The sequence below is a fragment of the Mercenaria mercenaria genome, chromosome 7 (genome assembly GCF_021730395.1).
Source record: "Mercenaria mercenaria strain notata chromosome 7, MADL_Memer_1, whole genome shotgun sequence".
Classification (NCBI taxonomy): Eukaryota; Metazoa; Mollusca; class Bivalvia; order Venerida; family Veneridae; genus Mercenaria; species Mercenaria mercenaria.
The window spans coordinates 11,602,682-11,626,366 of record NC_069367.1 but is presented as its reverse complement, the minus strand read 5'-3'; the positions used below and the strand labels follow the sequence as shown (position 1 = coordinate 11,626,366).

Sequence of the window (23,685 nt, the reverse complement as noted above, 5' to 3'; positions counted from 1 at the left end):
ATCTGCAGAATTCAAGATGTCGCGACCAAGCAGAGCGTCTTCTTCAATGTCTGCTACGACAACCTCTATGTTAAGATCAAGCCCTCCCAGCTTTATCTTCAACGCCGCTTTGCCAAAAGCTCTGGTAGGCACACCTTCTGCACCCTCCAAGTATGCAGAACTTTCCAATGGTGGCCTATCCGTATCATCAAGCCTATGATATACACGGGAGGACAAAATAGTCTTTGAGGCTCCAGTGTCTGCCAGAAACCCTACTGGCATCCCTTCAACACTACCCTCAATATAAATTCCATAACTTGTCTCCCTATTTTCGTCTGCTTCGTGAGCTGCTACTTCACTTCTTTGGTCCTTGTTCCTGGCAGTGTCTGTGTCCTTTTCTTTATCATTTACTTGGACTGCCCTTCGGCCGAAAGAGCCGGTCCCTTAAAGTTTAAAGGTCTGTTTATCTTTTGCGTTGTCGTGTCGTCGGTCCTCCTATCTCTGGTCTTCTTTAAGGGACATTTTCTTGCCAAATGTCCATTCTTATGGCAATGGAAGCACTCCATATCTTCCGTGGCTGTTCTTTTGTTGTGATCCGCCCGCCCGTTAGGTTCTCCTACCTTTTCAAGGTTTGACAGTCTCTCCAGTATATGGTGAAGTAGCTTCATTTGTTCACTGTCTTGATAGATTGAGTAATCTGTATGGTTACTTCTGTCATTTTCTATTTTCCTACAGCCCGGAATTCTGTTTATATACATGCATTCATGGTCATCCATGCTCCAGCACCCATCATACTTCTCAGTACTTTGACTGTTGTCATCACCATCACAAGTCTGAATTTTTGGATTACCAGCACACTGTTCTTCCAGCATCCGTCTGGTAAAACTCTCTTTATCCCTCATGTTCAGCCTCCTGAAATTTCGTGTCTGTATAAAGTTCACTACATGGAAGACAGCCTCATCGATGTTTGCTGGTTCCTTGTAGTATTCTACTTGAAATCTAATGTCTCCGTCAAGCAATCCATCCAGAAACCTACGCACAAGATCTTCGTCTCTTGTCCTGCTATCTGTATCTGTGAGCCATCTCATACAATGCTTTCAGATCTGCAGCGTTCTCTTCCACCGGTTCACCCTGCTTTTGCACCCTGTTGCTGAACTTTACAGCAAACGACCCGGCTGTTTCAATTTTACGGTAACGGCTGCTGAGCTCAGCTATCAAATCTTCATAATTCTGTAAAACAGATGAATGCAGTTGTGTAAACACAAACTCGCTAGCCTGACTCTCTATTCTAGGCAGCAGTTGGTCAAGTTTCTCTTCGCGTCCCCATCTATATCTGTAAGCCAATGCTTCAAAGCGGGCTATCCAAGTTGACCAGTCTACTTTGCCTGTAAAAGAAGGTATTTTCACATTAACCGGTTTAGAACTCATGTATGCACCTTCATAACTATTTTGGTGGACGTATGCCATATTATCGGGTATGCCGTAATGGTGTCCTTCAGTTAACCTTTGTGGTCTCAAAGATGCATCTTCAATGTTGGTTTGGTTGACGTATGCCAAGTCATCACGTATGCCGTACCCATGACTTTCAGCTACCCTTTGTGGTCGCATAGGTGCACTGTACAATCCTTCCTGATTTTCATCATTATGATAGCTTCTTGCCTGGTCAATACCATTCATGGGTGGTGAAAAATTAACAGAACTAGATTGCCTAGCTGGGTCTGCTTCAACTCCTTCAACTCTTTGACAATGTCTTTCAGTACATCGGTCACACCAGTCATCATGCAGATATCTGGATCACTGCATTCTCATTTGTGTTGCCGCTGCTTGCGTCCTGCGCTAGCACAGCAGAGTGGTCACTCATAATAGACGCCACCTCAGACATTTCATCGGCTGTTTCAAAGTCTGCAGACCTTGTGTGCACTTCGTCTCCAGGTTGATTACCCTTAAAGCTTACCACCCAAACACTGTCAAAAGGTGAAGAACTACTCATAGTTGCTGCTATTTATGTAATTTCAAGTGTCTGTCAACTAAGTATCCCTGGTCATTGGTAGCCTCAAGTTCAGGTTCGAATCTCTGGATCTACCTCTGGAAAACAGTAGATCTCACCGCTGCCACCACAAAATAATGTTACGCTCCTGCCCTTGCACGACACTTCAGTGATTGGATACTATTATACAGCCTATATGCTAGGACAGTGGTCAGTCGCTGCCTAACACATATGCCGATAAAGGCTGACAGAATGTAGCCCTTGGGTGTAGTATAGGACTGAACTGGACTAGACTGGACTGAACTGTGCTGTGGGTCCTGTATCAAGTATTGTATATTGATAGTGTTGGCACTATTAATTACTTGGCCTCGAGATTTACTAGAGTAGGGTAGAGGTGACTGGACACTCAACAGTCTGCTAAAGGTAGACTGAAACTAAACGATTGGTTAGCGTGACTGGCACTCTATAGGTTGCCAACTGTTATGACTGGGACTATATAGAACTGGAACTATTGCAGACTGCTGTAGGCTGCTAACTGAGACTGGAACTCGGTGATCTGCTCGCCGTGACTGGAAGACTGCTCGCCGTGACTGGAAGGTTAAAGACTGCTCGTCGTGACTGGACACTGTAGACTGCTCGCCATGAGTGGACGACTAAAGACTGCTCGCCGTGACTGGACAACTAAAGACTGCTCGCCGTGACTGGAACACAGACTGCTCACCTTGACTGGAACTGGCTGGGACGGGATACTCTGGTCTCTGTTTTGAACTCCAACAATTAAAGTTTCTAAAATTACCCTTGGGAAATGCTTATCATTTAAAACACTACGAACGAGAACTAAAGTTTCTAATCTAGTTTATTTACTAAAACCTTAACAGTTTCTGATGTAGAAAACAGGCCACTGGGCAGAAACACTCTTTATTTATGCCGTTGTTGAGTCAATTTGCGCAAATATGGAAGTTTTCAGTCCGCCATTTTTAAAAATTTGAAAATCAATGATATTCAGTACGTTTTCAGTACTTTAGCGACAGATTTAATTTTAGCAGCAGTAACTTATCTATATTTAACATTCGACATGTATAATTTATTAAAATTTCAATGTCAAACTAAATGTAGTTTCGAGGAATCGAGTTTACAATCCTAGCAATCAATATCGTATAATCTATGTTCGTAGACGCTTTATGGAGGTTGAAGATGTTTCAAATCTATTTTAGTCTGGTTCCCGTCGTACTATGTATTTTATGTATCACTTTATTTCGCACATTCATACCAGGAATTTTGTCCCCTACTTCATTCATTGCAGCCTTAGCAAACTGCAACCACGGAAAATGCTCCACCATAATCTGCGCAGCAAGGTATGACATGTAATACACTTCTTCGTTCAAATCTGACTTAGACAGCAGAAAAGTATTATATGGCAGTTGGAGCAAATCACGCTGGGGAGCAATATCTGACAATGCTGGGAATTCCACATTTTGAATTATTGCTGCTGATCCAAACCAATGTTCCATGTGTCCTGATTTATCAACATTTTTTCTTGCCTGTGCAACACCAATGTGAAAGTTGATATTATCACCAATGATCCTAAATCTTTTCCCATCCTTCACACTGTCGATAAGCTCAGAATTAAAGCTGCCAGATACACCCGTCATAAACTGTAGCATTCCATTATGGCTTAGACTGACACCTACTTTCTGCAGACGATCATACACCTGTGAAATGTATTACAATGTAAGTAAAATCAGTGGAATTAAATATGTCAAATCAGCATTTTTTTCAATACATATTAAGCAGCTTATTCAATATGATGCAATGCAAATAGATGCTTAATTTAAGTATTTATCAAAAAGTGGTCCATTTAAAAGAAAAAATTTCTGAAAACTGTGTAGTTTTATTCCAATACTGAGAGTTGTGGTTAGGCGTAAAAAAAAAAATTGTTTGTTTCCGGTATCCCGACCTACCCTAAATTTTTGGCCCGCCCCTAAATGTTTTTATGGCCTTGGAGAATATTTTTTTCAACTTTTTAGCAAAAAGATGCAAAACTGCACTTTTTATGCTTTAAATGCAGATGCGCAGGCTGGTCTGGATCCATGCTGGTCGCACACCCACTATGTTGGTTTTCCCATGGCACAGCTCATATGTAATGGCATTCCAGATATCAAAAGAAAAACAAGATCAACATGGATAACAGGTATACCTTTTGATGTGTCTGCTCATTTGCAAGGCTGGCCGTAATAAACTTCTGAACTGCACTCAACTGACCAGACCGCTGCTTGTTTAGCATTCCATAGACAGTTGCTACCACAGAGGGCTTCTGTAGGGTTTCTACAGCCAATTTTGCCAGTACGCAAAGCCACTGCTAACAGCACTTCAGCCAATATGGCTTGTCTTGTTACAAGCTCATTTAAAATATCTGACCATTTGAACTCTTTCAGATCTTTGTACTGCTTATGACTCAGGGGTACTACTTTTTGAGCAACATTCCCGTGCGTCCATTTCTATGTCAAAAATCAGGAGAGCCTTTATTTCTTCTGCTAATGATGATGACATCAGAGCTCTTGCAAATTGCCGTGGAGTACCAGAGCCTAACGATTAATAAAAAAAGTCACTAGAAACTGAATGTTTTTTTATGACAGCAATTCAAACTGTCTTAACTAACTATACAACAAATGCCAGCAATACAAATGTGTTACTGATGTAAGGATGTGTAGTAAATCAACCATGCCTTGTATACATCCGAGTTCTCTTTGCTAATCTTTGTCAGCTTGTATTACCTCAATGAAATTACTATTAAACAAGAGGTGTCAGAGATGACAGTACTTTTGACTATTTCGATGCTTGAGAGTGAAAGTACATAAAAATTTTAAAACGAAATTCTGAGTGAAACAGGGCCACTATTCATGAAATATTGTGTGAGAGTTGACATTTGTGTCATATGATATGAGTGATAATGAGAAACAACTAATTCAAGTCTGAAACAAGAGCCATGTTAGACATGGCTAATCCCCCCGCCGTGCATATTATAATTGAAGGCTAAAGTTCCTGACAAGTTAGTGTCTGAAAGTATTAATTTTGGGGAAAGCTTTGAAGAACCGTTTAGTTGTGGTCCGCATCAGGGGTTTTAAAGTTGTGGAAGAAAGAATAAGTCAGTGGTGAGGTGGTTTACTGCTAAATTTTATTAATTTTCATGAATAGTATATATATAGCTATGATGTTTTTCTATATGGCTACTGTAAAAAGAAGGAATGGAAAGCTAACAGGGAACAAGAGTGCCAGAATGTCACAATATACGCCCGTCACAGCAAATTTCTTTACTCTAGCAGCTGTATTTGCAAATGGAATTTTAATTTTGTGGTTGTTTAGTAATCATTGTAAGTCTTTTGTTTTTCTAAGTCCACAAAAAAACTCCTTACCAGGTAGAGATACCTTAAAATACACCTAAAATTGGAAAGTAACATCTATGTTGTACCACACAAAAGTGGTCTTGTTTTTTCCCTACGGTCAATTATAAAAATGTTACAATATAAGTTATTAATAGTAATAATTAAGGGAAGTTAATCTTCTAAAAATCTAAAAAAATTTTTTTTTAAAAAATTGTAAGTCCACATAAAAATCATTACCAGGTAGAGATTGGTCAAAATACACCTCAAAATTGGATGTAGCATGCATGTTGTACTACAGAAAAGTGGTCTTGATTTTTCCCTATGACTAGTAATGAAAAAGTTACAATAAAAGCTATTTAAAGTAACAACAAAGGGAAGTAATTCTAAAGAAGGAACTGCGCATGACACTTCGACTCATGATGGTGTATAATTGTGCCAAGTTACATCAAAATCCCTCCATGCATGAAGAAGAAATGCTTCGGACAAAGTCATTCTTGTATCTGACCTTTGGCCTCTAAGTGTGACCTTGACCTTAGATCTAGGGACCTGGATCTTGCGCATGACACTCCATCTCGTGGTGGTGAACATTTGTGCCAAGTTATATCGAAATCCCTCTTTGCACGAAGAAGAAATGCTCTGGACAAGGTTTTCATTCTTGTATCCTTTGACCTCTAAGTGTGACCTTGACCTTAGACCTAGGGATCTGGTTCTTGCGCATGACACTCCGCCTCGTAGTGGTGAACATTTATGCCAAGATATATCGAAATCCCTCCATGCATGAAGAAGATATGCTCCGGACAGAATCTTTTAAGAAAATATGATAAAGGGGAATAACTAAAAACAAGAGCACCGCCTTGCGGGTGCTGACGCTCATCTGATTTTTTTTGTATAATAGAAATATTGTCCTACCCATGATTTTCTAAGTCTAAAAAGGGCCATCACTCTTGCAAAAAGCAGGATAGAGTTATGTTTCTTGATGTACAGTGTCCACTTATGATGGTGAAAAACTGTTGCAAGTTTTAAAGCAATAGCTTTGATAGTTTATGAGAAAAGTTGACAAACATAATATTCAACCAAGAAAATGATTTTTCTAAGTCCAAAAGGGGCAATAATTATTGCAAAAAGCAGGATGGAGTTATGTTGCTTGCTGTACAGGGTCAGCTTATGATGGTGAACAAGAGTTGCAAGTTTTAAAGCAATAGCTTTGATAGTTTAAGAGAAAAAGTTGACCTAAACATAAAACTTAACCAAGAAATCTGATATTTTCTAAGTCCAAAAGGGGCCATAAATCTTGCAAAAAGCAGGATGGAGTTATGTTTCTTGCTGTACAGGGTCAGCTTATGATGGTGAACAAGTGTTGCAAGTTTTAAAGGAATAGCTTTGATAGTTTAGGATAAAAGCTGACCTAAACATAAAAATTAACCAAGAAAACTGATTTTCTAAGTCCAAAAGGGGCAATAATTCTTGCAAAAAGCAAGATGGAGTTATGTTTCTTGATGTACAGGGTCTGCTTATGATGGTGAACAAGTATTCCAAGTTTCAAAGCAAAAGCTTTGATAGTTTAGGAGAAAAGTTGACCTAAACATAAAACTTAACCAAGAAATCTGATATTTTCTAAGTACAAAAGGGGCCATAAATCTTGCAAAAAGCAAGATGGAGTTATGTTTCTTACTATACAGGGTCAGCTTATGATGGTGAACAAGTATCCCAAGTTTCAAAGCAATAGCTTTGATAGTTTAGGAGAAAAGCTGACCTAAACATAAAACTTAACCAGGCAACGCCGACGCAGACGCCGACACCGATGCCGACGCCGACAACCCCTCAAGTGATGACAATAACTCATCATTTTTTTTCAAAAAATCAGATGAGCTAAAAATGGCAAGGTAGAGTTATTGTTCTTGCACACTGCACTTCCTCCCAACGTGTTCTATCAGTGTATGAAGTTTAAAGAAAATCCCTCCAGTACTTTTGAAGTTATGCTCCTGACAAAATTTTTTAAGAAAATAAGAAAAAGGAGAATAACTCAAAAAATAGGCAAGGTAGAGTTATTGTTCTTGCACACTGCACTTCCTCCCAATGTGATCTATCAGTGTATGAAGTTTGAAGAAAATCCTGCCAGTACTTTTGGAGTTATGCTCCGGACAAAGATCGTTGCGGACGGACGGACGGACGGACGGACGGAGAGCATTTCTAATATCCCCTTCGCCTTTGGCAGGGGGATAAATAAATCCATAAAGTTAACTTAACTAAGACAAGAATGTTTGTCTTTATGATAGCTTGGTTAAATTCGACACTGGGTCATGCGGAGTAAAAATCTAGGTCAGTAAGCCAGACCAACTCTGGTGAGTGATATAGGGCCATCATGACCCTATTGTTACATTACTTTTTAGTAAATTATTTTTTTGGAAGAACAATTATAGTTTTGTCCAGTCCACATTTCTTTATGGTAAAATACTCTCCACTGGGACTTGAACCCAGACCTCTTCATACATGGTATAATATATGAAGCATTCTTACATTGAACTATAGAGAGGAAAACAAATTCTTGTATGACTGGAAAATACTATAAGCAGATTTATCTGTAATATAGTGTAGAATCTGGGGAGAGTAGGGTAGCTCTCTTTATACTTTGTATCGTGCAGGTTATAATCAAAGGCCTGAATGGCCTGAGTCGGCTAATGATTGATGTACTGACAGTATAGTCTACCAGTTTCAGTTTGTTTTTAGTTTTTTTCTTAAAATTTCATAACACAGCTCGATATTTACCCAAAATATTATATCCGGATACGATTTCACTTTTCTCCAGTTTGAACAATATATTTTACAAATTGTGATGATACAAAGACATTTAGCAGCAATTGGCAGTATCTGACATTGAAGTTTATGGTTAAATTACCTCTTATTTAAATCTTTTCATAAAAAAGTTGTTTCGTTTCGCCAAACATAGACGATCTACTTTCGATTTCAAAAACTACAAGAAAATACAATTATTTAATGTTTTGCCGATTTGTTTATTTCTCGAAAAATAAGAATTAAAATCATTTTTAATATCAGTAGTAACTAAACAAACCAGTAAGAGCTTCTTCTTCCGATAATTTATCCGTTTACTGACTGCAAAATTCAACCCACGCAAAGTTGCGTGTTTACGTTCAATGTGGGAGAATTAAGGCTGATCGGCTATGTTACCTAACGCATCCAGACGATTCAGATTTTGTTTTTAAAAAAGCATTGTGTGCGTTTCTGTAATTTTATATACGTTTTTATACGCTTAGAAATTATTAGACATGCGTATTTGCATTATTTCTATACGTAATTTACGCTAATACGCATCTTATCTGGAGCCCTGCTGGAACTATTTTTTGTCTTTCGCTGGATGTTACCCAAGCTTTGTAAGCCTGCGCAATTCTTAAAATGCACATTTATGCTTAATGAGTTACATTCGAGAATTGCACAATTACAAGTCATAGATATGACAGATTACATCGTATATTGGTCATAGCAAAGGGAATTGACACAACTTAACTTCATTCATGCAGTGAACTGTTTGAAGTTTGAGAAATCTAATGGAACTACATCCCTTCACTGTGTTATTTGGTCCATTTAGAGAATCGTTGGATAGCAAGGACTCGTCAAAAGGCTTTCAGCCTTTAGCCAACTCAAAAATAATTACTTAACAAGAGTGCAAGAATGTCACAATATACGCCCGTCACAGCAAATTTCTTTACTCTAGCACCTGTATTTGCAAATGGAATTTTAATTTTGTGGTTGTTTAGTAATAACTAAGTGTTTTGTTTTCGAAGTCCACAAAAAAACTCCTTACCAGGTAGAGATACCTTAAAATACACCTAAAATTGGAAAGTAACATCTATGTTGTACCACAGAAAAGTGGTCTTGGTTTTTCCCTACGGTCAATTATAAAAAAGTTACAATATAAGTTATTTATGTAACAACTAAGGGAAGTTAATCTTAAAAAAAAAAAAAAAAAAAAAAAAAAAAAAAAAAAAAATCAAAAAAAAAATTGTAAGTCCTCACAAAAATCTTTACCAGGTAGAGACTGGTCAAAATACACCTCAAAATTGGATGTAGCATGCATGTTGTACTACAGAAAAGTGGTCTCGATTTGTCCCTACGACTAGTAATGAAAAAGTTACAATATAAGCTATTTATAGTAACAACAAAGGGAAGTAATTCTAAAGAAGGGAACTGCGCATGACACTTCGTCTCATGATGGTGTATAATTGTATCAAGTTACATCAAAATCCCTCCATGCATGAAGAAGAAATGCTTCGGACAAAGTCATTCTTGTATCTGACCTTTGGCCTCTAAGTGTGACCTTGACCTTAGACCAAGGGACCTGGTTCTTGCGCATGACACTACGTCTCGTGGTGGTATACATTTGGCCAAGTTATATCAAAATCCCTCTATGCATGAAGAAGAAATGCTCCGGACAAGGTTTTCATTCTTGTATCCTTTGACCTCTAAGTGTGACCTTGACCTTAGACCTAGAGACCTGGTTCTTGCGCATGACACTCCGCCTCATGGTGGTGAACATTTGTGCCAAGTTATATCAAAATCCCTCTATGCATGAAGAAGAAATGCTCCGGACAAAGTTTTCATTCTTGTATCCTTTGACCTCTAAGTGTGACCTTGACCTTAGACCTAGGGACCTGGTTCTTGCGCATGACACTCCTTCTCATGATGATGAACAATTGTGCCAACTTTCATCAAAATCCCTCTATGCATGAAGAAGATATGCTCCGGACAAAGTCATTCTTGAATTTGACCTTTGACCTCTAAGTGTGACCTTGACCTTAGACCTAGGGACCTGGTTCTTGCGCATGACACTCCGTCTCATGATGGTGAACAACTGTGCCAAGTTTCATCAAAATCCCTTCATGCATGTAGAAGATATGCTCCGGACAAGGTCTGTGGACGCCGCCCGCCCGCCAACCCGCCCGCCCGCCAGGGGCGTTCCCATAATACGTCCCGTTTTTCAAACGGGCGTATAAAAAGCACATCAATCAGGCTTGCTTTTTCTCCGTCAGATATACTAAGATAATGCCTTAATCGCTTTAAAGCTGTTCTATGCAGGTATTCTGCACCAACACTGGCAACTGGCTGTAACAGGAAAATACAAACCAATAATTAGAACTCTAAATACCAATTAATTAAAGTTACATTCTGAAGAATGAAATAAAAATTGCCAGTTTGACCATGAAAATTTTTGTACTTCTGTTGCCTTCTCGGTCACATACGTTAATCTTTAGTTTGGGAATGTTTAGACTTCTGTACCTTTTTTTCAAACAGAACTTAACATTGATGTTTCAGGATTATTTTACTCTAAACAAAGTTTTGTTCATTTTAACATCAAACTGACATAATTTAGGTCACATGGTGACTGTTCAGCTTTTTATGGTGAAGGAAGACTCTAATGGAGGAAGACCCTAGGTGCCCCTCTAAAATTTATTTTATCCTGTAAACTACCGACTTAAGGCAATTGAACAGCTTCCTCACATGAAAGAATTTCATGCCACAAGACAGGTTCAAACCCACAGCAGTAAGGGAAATTCAAAGTCACCACTCAGCCACAGAGTTCTCTATTCTTGTTAGTAATAGGTTGATGAAATGTAATCAGCATCCTTAAGACAGGCTTATATGCAAACCAAGCAACATCCCCATTTTGTGTAAAATCAATTCAAACTGGAGCAGTACAGTCAAGTTACTGAGCAAAAAAATCATTACATGGCTGATATTTACTGCAGACATTCACACAATAATGTACCTATATACCTCAAGTTCTTTTCTTGGTTCCATAAACAACCATTCACCGTCTTTAACATCGAAACTTAAAAATAACAAGAGGACCATGATGGTCCTGAATCGCTCACCTCTTCCCACATGATCCAGTTTTGAGTATGACGCCGTTTTTTCTATTATTTGACATAGTGACCTAGTTTTTTAGCTCATGTGACCCAGTTTTGAACTTGACCTAGATATTATCAAGATAAAAATTCTGACCAATTTTCATGAAGATCCATTGAAAAATATGGTCTCTAGAGAGGTCACAAGGTTTTTCTATTATTTGACCTATTGACCTAGTTTTTTAAGGCACATGACCCAGTTTCAAACTTGACCTAGATATCATCAAGGTGAACATTCTGACCAATATTCATGAAGATCCATTCAAGGGTATGGCCTCTAGAGAGGTCACAAGGTCTTTCTATTTCAAGACCTACTGACCTAGTTTTTGAACGCAGTTGACCCAGTTTCAAACTTGACCTAGATATCATCAAGATAAACACTCAGACCAACTTTCATACAGATCCCATGAAAAATATGGCCTCTAGAGAGGTCACAAGGTTTTTTCATTATTTGACCTACTGACCTACTTTTTGATGGCACGTGACCCACTTTCGAACTTGACCTAGATATCATCAAGATGAACATTCTGACCAATTTTTATGGAGATCCATTCAAAAGTATGGCCTCTATAGAGGTCACAAGGTTTTTCTATTTTTAGACCTACTGACCTAGTTTTTGACCGCACATGACCCTGTTTCAAACTTGACCTAGATATCATCAAGATGAACATTCAGACCAACTTTCATGAAGATCCATTGAAAAATATGGCCTTAAGAGAGGTCACAAGGTTTTTCTATTATTTGAACTACTGACCTAGTTTTTGACGGCACATGACCCACTTTCGGACTTGACCTAGATATCATCAAGATGAACATTCAGACCAACTTTCATACAGATCCCATGAAAAATATGGCCTCTAGAGAGGTCACAAGGTTTTTCTATTATTTGACCTGCTGACCTAGTTTTTGATGGCACGTGACCCAGTTTCGAACTTGACCTAGACATCATCAAGGTGAACGTTGTGACCAATTTTCATGAAGATCTTGTGAAATACATGGCCTCCAGAAAGGTCACAAGGTTTTTCTATTTTTAGACCTACTGACCTAGTTTTTGACCGCACTTGACCCAGTTTCAAACTTGGCCTAGATATCATCAGGATGAACATTCAGACCAACTTTCATACAGATCCCATGAAAAATATGGCCTTTAGAGAGGTCAAAAGGTTTATCTATTATTTGACCTACTGACCTAGTTTTTGAAGGCACATGACCCAGTTTCGAACTTGACCTAGATATCATCAAGGTGAACGTTCTGACCAATTTTCATGAAGATCTTGTGAAATATATGGCCTCTAGAGAGGTCACAAGGTTTTTCTATTTTTAGACCTACTGACCTAGTTTTTGAGGGCACGTGACCAACTTTTAAACTTGGCCTAGATATCATCAAGATGAACATTCTGACCAATTTTCATAAAGATCCCACAAAAAATGTGACCTCTAGAGTGGTCACAAGCAAAAGTTTACGGACGCACGCACGCACGGACTGACGGACGGACGACGGACACTGCGTGATCACAAAAGCTCACCTTGTCACTTTGTGACAGGTGAGCTAAAAACACACACAAATGATGACAATTTGACTTTAAGTTAACTATTTTGTAAATAGCACACAACCTGGAAAGTTAAAATTATAATAATTAAAAGGCAAAAGGCTACAAATTCAACACTTATTTTGAAAATATTTCATGCACTGGGACTGCCTCATTTAACTGGAGTTAGGGGTGATAAAGCCATATGAACATAAAATACCTTGTGATTTTATGTGGAAATTAAAAAAATCTTATCGACAGTATAGATAATCAGCCCAGAACCTAAATATGGATATTGCCAACAGCATCTTACAGTACTATAAATACGGACTGAGAAAGCTTTTAAAGTTACATTAAACTACCATTCTCATACCTATTACTAGTATTAGTGTTGACTGGAAGTGACAAGGCAGTCTGTGTCCCTACATCCCGTGTCATTACATCCTGGGTTGACAACATACTAAATCCAGATGCAATGTCTTTTTCATCTAAGGAACATTCTGTATGACCTCTTAATGGGGTTATAAATAACCTCTGTGACAATCCCTTGCATGCAAGCCCTGAGTGAAAAAAACAAATCATGTTTCAATCACTAGACTGATAATAAAGAATTTGTCAAAAAATTGGAACGTTTGTCATTTTTTTCTTTAGTTCTATGTAATAATGAAAAATCCAGTCTATTTTAGAGATTTTCTCGTAGATTGTAAACTTTAATATCAAACTTGTATCATCCAAAATGCTATGAGAGTCTATTTGCATCTATCGGTATTATACTCCCAAGATTATAATTTAGTACATCATGCCAGTGATTAAAAGTTATATAGCTAGCCATTGATGTGTAAACCACTGATCCTTATCACTTTGGCCGGAGTCAGATTTGACATCGATACATAAAGTTCCTAAAATTTGCAAGGTAGCACTAAACTATTTATTGGACATACGAAATAGACTTGCTACAATCAAACTAAAAAAATAATAAAAAATATAACATAGACATAGCTAGTCTAGATTGTTAGGAAACAACTGGGGAAAATATTGTCACTAAATCACTCATTTGAGAAAAATTCCAACCCAACTTTACAAGTTTTAAATTGAAAAAGTGGCGATTATGAGGAAGTTGATGACAGACATACCGATGTATGCCAGGCCAAATTTAATCAAAATAGATCAATCTAAACATATTATACCATTACGCATCCCGGCTGGAAATCTGGCATTCATGGTAGAAGCACATTTCTGCCAGTAATCTGTAAGCGTTTCATTTAGTGGTGTGTGTTTGACATATTGAATGAAATAGTCCTTCTCCGGTTCTGTCCAATGAGTATTGCGTTTCTGACCCTGCATTAAATAAAATAAAGACAAATAATCACCACACAGATATCATGGGAACATGGAGGAGGAGTATGTTTTGAACATAATATCTAGGATGAAAAAGATATTCCTTTATAATTTGTGAACTATTATTACAAATACAAAAATGGTTTGATTTCACTCAATCTACATGTAATGTATGTTTAAGTATTTTCTGTATATATAGGCACTAGCATACATACAGTATTAAATTGCTTTTAGTTTTACAGCACAACTTACAGATAAAACTGCAGTTCCAATTTTTGAAGGCTGTTGGGGAGTTTTCCCAGTCGGTGTACTTCTTTCTCTCTTACGATTATTTGTTGGAGTTCTACAAGTATTGTCACATATTTTGTTGTAGCTATGATCTGTGCCAAATACTGATGGAATTCTCTCATTTTGTAGCTCTTTTTCCTTGGAATAGCAATGATCCATATTCTGAAAAGTACACATATATAATAATGAGCTGTACCATGAGAAAACCGACATAGTGGGTTTGCAACCAGCATGGATCCAGACCAGCCTGTGCATCTGCCAGGCTGGTCAGGATCTATGCTGTTCACTAACAGTATCTCTAATTACAATAAGTTATAAAAGCGAATAGCATGGATCCTGACCAAACTGCGCAGATGCACAGGCTGGTTTTGATCCATGCTAGTTGTAAACTATGTTGGTTTTCTCATGGCACGGCTCATATATAAATAAATTTGCATATCAGGTCAACTTGTCCCCTAAAGTTCAACTCATCATCTTACAACCAAAGATCTATATTTACAATGATTTACTGCATTTCTTTTTTTTTTTTGAGAAGAATACGAATTCTCCAATGTTGCAAATATTTATTTGAGATAACATACATAATTATGGGTTTTAAATTTATAAATGCTCTGCACTGAATATAGTACTTCTTGGATATTTAATTCTTAGCATGTCTGTGTTTGGTTAAACTTCTTCAACACTTTTTACAGTCATATAAACAACAGTGTCTACTTGTAGCAGTGAGCTCAACATCTAACTTTACAGTGCTGCTTCACTGCAACATCATGCATTAAATTAATTAGACACATGACATAATCAACTCTGTCAGTGTAACATTAAAGTTAAAACCAAACCCAGCACTATTTATTACTGCTGAACACCATACGAGGAAGCTACTTCTGCTATTTTTTTAAAGATTTAAACAATGTTGGCAAATTCAGGTAAATTATACAAATGATATACACCTAACACACCATAGATACATGTAAATACATAACATGACATAAAAGAGACCGCTATATAATACTGAACAAAAGTCATTAAATATGTGGTATTACAAAATTTCTGGTCATTTACAGCTATGTATACATGAACTGAGTCTGTACATGATTAACGTTCACTGAGTATACATGCCAATATGCACAAGCAATGAAATTATAATAGGAGCAGAAAACTGTGTAGTCCAATACAGGACTCAAACCTGTGATGTTTTGCTTGCAAGTCAGATGCTCTACCAACTTAGCTAATGAAAACACTTAGCAGAATCTAATTTGAATAGTAATGGATGGAAAACGCATATCTATACCATGCCGCAAAATACTTGAAACATTATTTTCACTGTATTATGAGTGACTCATATGTCTTGTATATGACTTTCAGAGTTAAAGTCTTCTGCTAATCAGATAATCACTATCATAATCTATTAGTCATAGCCTCAATTCCGTCTAAACAGGTAATCGCATGTACTGACATGCTGCTGTTTGACTGAAGCATGATAGGGGTAGCCCTATTTAGGGCTCTACATGTATGTATAGATCTAATAATTTATATACAGTGCTTTAGGGTATAGCGGATAGCTAACTAATTTTTCCTGCATTCCAATTCAAAGAAATGACAATAATAGTTTGTTTTTTAGTATATCAGACAGAAAACATCTATTCTTCTTAAAACAGTCAGCTTTTCATTGAAATTCATGTGCTTTTTCTCTCCACGCCATTGTTTACATATGAGCTGATTTAGGGTGTACAGGATAGCTTTGGTCATTTTTTACATTATTAGTTTAAAATCCACATCTTAACAAACTTTCCAAGACTACTTTACTATAAATCAGAATAATAATGTATTCTCTTTTCAAAAACATTCAGCTTTTAAAATTTCTATCAAATACTTTTCATTCACTGACGTTTTTTACATATGCACTGATTTAGTCTATAGGGGATAGCTTTATTTTACATTTGATGACATATGAAAAATAGCACAACGAGCAAATATTTAAAATGTATGTCAGAATGTCTGTTTGCATGCCAGTAAAAGAATGATATGAAAATTCATACAATAATTCAAGTCTAAATATAAAATTTATCAACCTATCCTCTATACCCTAAAATCTGCTATACCCTAAAGCATTGCACATACTGATACAAAACCATTAACTTTGACTGACTGTGTACTGTGATTTATCCTCCATTATTTTGGTCCTTCAATATTTTCACATTTAGATTGCCCCACCACAAAAAAAAAAAAACAACAACATGAACGTGATAATATTTTGACTGGACTTTTGTTGAGGTCTGTAGATTTTAACCACCAAACACTTTTTGTAAAACGCATATTAAATCAAGAAATAGTTAAAATGAGGACAAACTGCCCATATGATTGTAAAACATATAACACAGAGACGCAACCAGGTGTAAAAATGAACTGGTACAGTCATGATGCAACTCGCCAATAGAGAATCACTGCCAATAGCGGGTCACTTGAAAATAAAATGTGAATCTCTCTTAAACATATTAGAGTATACAATGTTTAAGTATCCAGTTATATAAACTTATCATTTAGCAATTATTAGACAAAAGAAGAGGATCTAATCTAATGAGTTTGAGTTCCATGAGTAGATAACTCTTGCAACCATGTTTCCTGACTTGGATTTTAGCACTATTGAATTCTTCAAAGTAGAATATTTTTGAGCATACCTCACAATTTCATAGATAAAACCACACAAATTTGGTACCATTTTGAAGAGTGAAACACACACTTTCATAAGAATAATATGATTATGAATTTTAGATTGACTTCGATGAAAAAAAGTGTCATCAAACAGAGGCGGTCATTCAGCCAATAGAGAATCGCCCATTTCAGGGATAATCAAAAGGTTGTTTATTTTGCTCAAAAATACAAATCAAAGGTTGATTTTATGTTGTACTGGTTTGAACTGGCAAATCAAGATAAATGAATAAGGTTCTGTGAATCAATATTTTGATTTTAGTTTTAGATATAGGTGGTGCTAATTATGCATAGAAATACAACTGTGAAAACTAATGCTATATTCTTTGACTTAATATCTCCTGTTTGAAATGTAAACATACTGTCTCTCATTATATTCTATCTTGAAATGTTTATTTCTAATACCACAGTCATGTTTTGTCAGAAAAAGACAAATTTTAAATGGATAAAAAAAATGATAAACTATGTGACCCCCTATTGGCAAAAGTGACCCCCTATTGGTAAATCAGACAGGTATAAACATTTCATCATAACTTCAGACATAAAAGAATGATTCAAATAAATCAAACATTTAAATGAATGCAAGCAACAGTTTTAAGTGTTAGTAAGTTTAGATATCATGAAAGTCTAAACATTCTTCACTATATGCTAAAAGTTTAGATAGTGACCCGCTATTGGCGAGTTATCTGTACGATTAACAAGGAAACAGAAAAAATATATATCCGAAATCTAGCATACATCGAAATCTATTCAAGTAAAATGTCATCAATTATTGACATTAACCGTGAAAACCAATACATTTAAAAATTACTGGCCATATACGAATAACAAAACTTACATTATTCTAAAATTTTAACTCTTTAATCAAAAAATCAAGAATATTGATTGAGTTTACACTTTGCAGTGGACGCCGCCATTGACAGCGTTTGCCTGATCCAATCACAGGTGCTTGAAGCTCTATCAACGAAATATAATGTGAAGGTTAAATGTAGATCTCTTTCATAGTATATTAGGTGGGTGGGATATGGTAATGCATATATCTATTGATAGAGCTTCAATCGCCTGTGATCCAATCGACAGTGAAGGGGCAGGTAATCCAGACTACGAAAACGGCCGACATGGGCCGACGATGTTGAGCGCAAATAACCAATCTGCGCTATTTACCAAACGCACAGCGCATATAACAAATATTTGTACGTTGGTTATATGCGCAACGATTTACCAATTATTGCGCAGGATAAATTTAACCTGCGCGATTTACCAAATGCGCAGCGCAAATAACAAATGTAACTTTATATACCAGAAATTTGCATTTCGTGTTTGATAAATCATGCAGTTGGTCAATTTATTAATAAATATAGATGTCAAATGCTGAATATCTTGGTACTTAAATTATGTGTCATAAATCTGTTTCTACATCAGTAAATTCACGGCAGTCGGTCACCAGGTTTCAATACCTCCGATCTTATACAAGATGCAATAAAACCCAAACATGCGTGAAGGTGTGATTTCCTCCAGCTTGCACAGGTCGTCCTCTGGTATGTTTTAGGCTATTTTTATAATTTTCTACTTCACCCGAGCACACATTTGGCAAAATTTCATTTTTATTATATTGAAATATCTTGAAATTTCACAATAATATTCTTTTTACCAACGGGAGCAAATCTCTCAACATGTCTAAGATAAAAGATGAAATAAAAAAGTCACAGAATTAAAAGAAAATTCTTACAAATCTTATCTATATTATCATTATTATTTTATAGTACAAAATCGATTGAATAAAGAGTAGACCTAATTTTCATCAAAACGTAAACGAAATTTTATATTTTGTAGCTGCACAAGATCTGTGTTCGGTGCCCTGCGCTAAATGAAAATCTAGAAATTACTCTGATAACGTGAATATCTTTTATAAATCATATTAACTTTTACTTAGATTTACGATTACAGACTAAAACTATAGTTTTTTTTTACAAATCTAAATGAATCTATAATGTTACACCTGTAACTTGCGTGGGAGGTCGGTCCTGCGCTAATAGCAAAGTTTGAAATTACACTGTGTTTCAAATATATTTCATTCATAAAACATACTATTTATGTAACTTTCAAATGAATACTGTAAAAAAATGATTAGAAAAAAAGTGATTTTTGTCATAATGAGAACGAAATGTTACATTTTTTATCTGCGCAAGATGTGTGTCTGCGCTAATAATAAATCTGGAAATTACTCTGATAACTTGAATATCTTTTATAAATCATATCAACTTTTACTTTGATTTACAATTACAGACTAAAACTATAATTTTTCTAAATGGATCTATAATGTTACACCTGTAACTTGCGTGGGAAGTCGGTCCTGCGCTAATAGCAAAGTTTGAAATTACACTGTATTTCAAATATATTTCATTCATAAAACACACTATTTATGTAACTTTCAAATGAGTACTGTAAAAATGAATAGAAAAAAGAGTGATTCCTGCCATAACGAGAACGAAATTTTACATTTGTTATCTGCGCAGATGTAAGTCTATGTATGTTTATGCACGACGGGCGGTTATACGTCGGGCGTAATAATATCATGAGGGCGCATCCCGAGTGATTTTTTTTTGTACGACGTATGAACGCCCGAGTGTATAAAGAGTGTTAAAACATGGTTTTGCTATAAATTATTTCGGTTCCAATACTAGTATGCCCTTAATCTAAAACAGTAGATAAATATACAAGCGCTTTTTCTTTGTCGCAACAAAATCTTTGACGTCAACGCACGTTAACGTGACGTCATTCTATCGTGAGAGTGTTTTAACAGAGGCAGGCATATTAGAATGAAACATATAAAGTGACAAAAATTTGCACAAATAACACACCCTGATATAGTAAAGTTGATATCCAAGTTTACTTGTTTACTATCACTGCTTGAAAATATTAAACTTAATTACATCAGACTTAAGCATACCAGTATTGCATTTAGAAGCAACTTTCATCTGGATTGTAATGAGATGCATTATCAGTTGTACAGGTTACTGAAAAAATTCAACAAAACAGGAATATTTCTTTGCTATCTGGTCTTTTGGACGTACGGGGCTACAATAGAAAAATGTAAAAGTGATCTTTTCTAAACTTTATTCTATTTACTATCTTTCACAACTATCAAATGTATTGCTTAATACTTTAAAAGGTTAAGGAAATAAACACTATTTTCTAATACTGAACATTCACAGGAATTCGCTACAGACGATTTATCATCAAAGCAAGATAATATATACATTTTCATAGATCGCCTGTCCATATAGTTTGCGCTTTATATGATCATCCTTTTCATAATCTGTAAATTTATTATAATTTTATCATATAGTCAGATCTGATGTAATACTATATATGTTATGCAAATGTCAATTCTATATTTTTGATGTATTATGTACAAAGCTAACAAAAGATATGTTCTGTTCTCTTCTGTTTATCAAGAGTTTATAGCCAACAAATGTTTATTACAGTATTACGTCAGCAATTTACAAAAAAAAAAAAAAAAAAAAAAAAAACATTGAAAATTAATTTATCCCTTAATGTGAAATATAACACTGATTGAATCACAAGTTCACGATTAATCAACTATATACGCAAAGGAAATGCCATATTTTTTCTTTCCATAATCTTAACTGTTTAACCACGTGTAGTCCGACCAACTCAACGAGTAGCAAAGGCGGAATCAATCGTGTTCAGCATGATAAGGGTCAAACTAGCTATAAGCGCAGGACTGACATCCCGCGCAGGTTACAGATGTAACGTTATATTCTGCTTTGCAGAAACTATAATCAAAGTTTAGCTTGGACTCGTAAAGCAAAGTTAAAGCTATCGGAGTAATATCCGGATTTTCCATTAGCGCAGGGCACATATCTTGCGCAGAGAAAAAAGTAATATTTCGTACTATTCATGACAGAACTCACTCCTTTTTCTATTTATTTTCTACCACAAAAACAGTTTGTTTCTTCTTTTTTTTCTTAGAAAAAAGTACATAAATAGAATGCTTTAGAAATAAAATTATATATTTGAAGTTTCGGCATCATTGCAGGACCGATATCCCGCGCCAGTTACAGATGTAACAAGATATTCATTTTGGCAAAAGCTAGACTTTCAGCCCGTAAAAATAAAATTTACATGGTACGTTTATGAAAGATATTCTAGTAAACAGAGTAATTTTCAGATTTTTTATTAGAGCAGGACACACATTTTGCGCAGCTACAAAATGTAAATTTTGGTGCACGTTTCGATGGAATTTACTTGTTATTCTATTTATTTTGCATTATAAAAGCATGAAAAAAAATCAATTAGAATTGTAAGAAATGACATATATTTGGTATATTGTTGACATTTCAGGAATTGCGATTAGTGCAGGACCGTCATCCCGCGAATTACGTAGAAGTAAATATTCTAGCTACAGTCTTAGTCTGTAATTGTAATAACAAAATTAAAGTTGACATAGCGTATGAAATTATCGGAGTAATGTTAAAACTTTCTATTAGCGCAGGACATACGTCTTGCACAGATAAAACATATAATTTTTCGTTCTCGTTCTGACGGAAACCACTCTTGTTTCTATCTATTTCTACTACATTTTTAAAAGGTAATAAATGATATGCCTTTATAAATTAAATATATTTAAATTCAGGATTTGCTATTAGCGCAGAACTGACATCCCGCGCGGGTTACAGAATTAAAATTATATTTGTCTTTGCAAAAGCTACAACTTTAGTCTGTAACCATAAAACAAAGTTAAATTTAGCATGGTTTATGAAAGATATTCAAGTAATCAGGATCATTTCCAGATTTTGTATTAGCGCAGGGCAAACACATCTTGCGCAGATAACAAATGTAATATTTCGTTCTCGTTATGACGGAAATCACGCTTCTTTCTATTTTTTTCTACTCCGAAAACATTTTTTTTATAAATTTACATAAATAGTATCTTTTAGAATTGAAATATGTTTGAAATATCGGCGTCAGTTCAGAATTTGCTATTAGCGCAGGAACAACATCCCGCGCAGGCTACGGATGAAACATTATATTCAGATTTTCAAAAGCTACATTTTTAGACTGTAATCGAAAAACGAAGTAAAAGTTAAAATGGTTTATAAAAGATATTCAAGTTATTGGAGTATTTTCAGAGTTCTATTAACGCAGGACACACATCTTGCGCACCTTCAAAATGTGAAATTTCGTTCACATTTTGACGAAACTTATTAGTTATTCTATCTGTCACTCTATCATGACTATAAAACATTAAAAAATGATTATAAGTATAAAAGATCTGTAAGAATCGTCTTTTAATTCTGCTTATTTTTGTTTTATTTTTATCTTGGCCATGTCAAGAGACATGCTCACGTTGGTAAAAAAAAATTGCGGTTTTTTAATATGATGAAAAAAAGCGATATGGTGAATTGTGGTAAGTGTGTGGCAATTCAGTCTGTTATGTAAGTCTACTTTATGTTCTATATCCGGTATAAAATGACTGCATGTGATCGAATGAAGTGAAAATACTTTAGTTATAAAAAGAATAGAGAGGACGATGTGGCTATCCGAAGGAAATCACACCTTCACGCATGTTTGAATTTTATCGCATATTGTATCATACTACAGATATTGAAACCTGGTGACCGACTCCCATGAATTTACTGATGTTGAAATAAATTTATGACACATTTTAAAAATCAAGATTTGCAATATCAGTCTGTAATTGTTAAACAATGTAAAAGTTAGCATGGTTTATGGCAGTTATTCATATTATCAGAGTAATTTCCAGATTTTCTATTAGTGCAGGACAAATCTTGCGCAGCAACAAAAATTCGTTCACGTTCTGACGAAAATTACTCTTTTGTACTACAAAACATTAAAAGATACCAATACGATCTGTAAGAAATGATCAATATATTTGAAACATCGGTGTCATTTCAGGATTTGATATTAGCGCTGGATCGACATCCCGCACAGGCTACGGCTTTTAAAAGTTAAAAAAAAATAATAAAAAAATAAATAAAAAAACTTGTGTTATTAATATACTTTGGATATTTTGTATCATTTTAAAGTTTTTAACACCTATGACAGATGACTCTTAATACCGTCGTCAACAGAAATTTTTAGTCCATAAACTACCAGGGACTTGAGCATCTCATTGAAATTACCGCATAAATACGCTCATTTACTTTTAAAAAATGTTCTTTACATATTAAGCACAGTCAATTCACACCTTTACGCGTGCCTGATCACCGTCAGTTCCTTTAAAATTAAACAGTTTTATGTAGGACTACAAGTCTAACCCTCTAATAGTATTCAATTTTATCGGGAGATATCATCCATATGTTAAAAGCGCAGACTCATTTACCAAACGCGCAAGACAGTTACCCTGCGCATATAAGAAATATATAAGGTTGCCAGATTTACAAATCGTTGCGCAGATAGCAAATTGGTTATTTGCGCTGCGCGATTTACCAAATGCGCAGATTGGCTATATGCGCGTAACAACGATACTACACAGTTCTTGCATTGACTGGTTATCAGTTCTTACA

At 35.7% G+C, this 23,685-nt stretch overlaps 2 protein-coding genes across 5 annotated transcripts; both read right to left on the bottom strand.

Annotated features, from left to right (window-relative positions):
• Positions 1-256: 256 nt before the first annotated feature.
• LOC128558432 (uncharacterized) lies at positions 257-2,121 on the bottom strand. Its single transcript, XM_053547564.1, has 2 exons — positions 2,095-2,121; positions 257-1,638 (listed from the first exon to the last, which is right to left on the bottom strand). Exon 2 carries the CDS (start codon positions 1,585-1,587, stop codon positions 1,042-1,044), a length of 546 nt encoding a protein of 181 aa, XP_053403539.1. The 5' UTR covers positions 1,588-1,638; positions 2,095-2,121; the 3' UTR covers positions 257-1,041.
• A 2,283-nt stretch (positions 2,122-4,404) lies between these two features.
• LOC128546193 (uncharacterized) lies at positions 4,405-18,256 on the bottom strand. 4 transcript variants are annotated; one of them, XM_053547563.1, is made up of 6 exons: positions 17,970-18,256; positions 14,390-14,587; positions 13,987-14,137; positions 13,173-13,359; positions 11,140-11,194; positions 4,405-4,551 (listed from the first exon to the last, which is right to left on the bottom strand). In XM_053547563.1, exons 2-6 carry the CDS (start codon positions 14,582-14,584, stop codon positions 4,516-4,518), a joined length of 624 nt encoding a protein of 207 aa, XP_053403538.1. In that variant the 5' UTR covers positions 14,585-14,587; positions 17,970-18,256; the 3' UTR covers positions 4,405-4,515. The 4 variants fall into 4 exon arrangements, with proteins under 4 accessions (XP_053403538.1, XP_053403536.1, XP_053403535.1 ...); XM_053547561.1 differs by lacking the exon at positions 4,405-4,551 and adding an exon at positions 9,771-10,467 and having other exon boundaries at positions 18,027-18,256; XM_053547560.1 differs by lacking the exon at positions 4,405-4,551 and adding an exon at positions 9,774-10,467.
• Between the last annotated feature and the right edge of the window lie 5,429 nt (positions 18,257-23,685).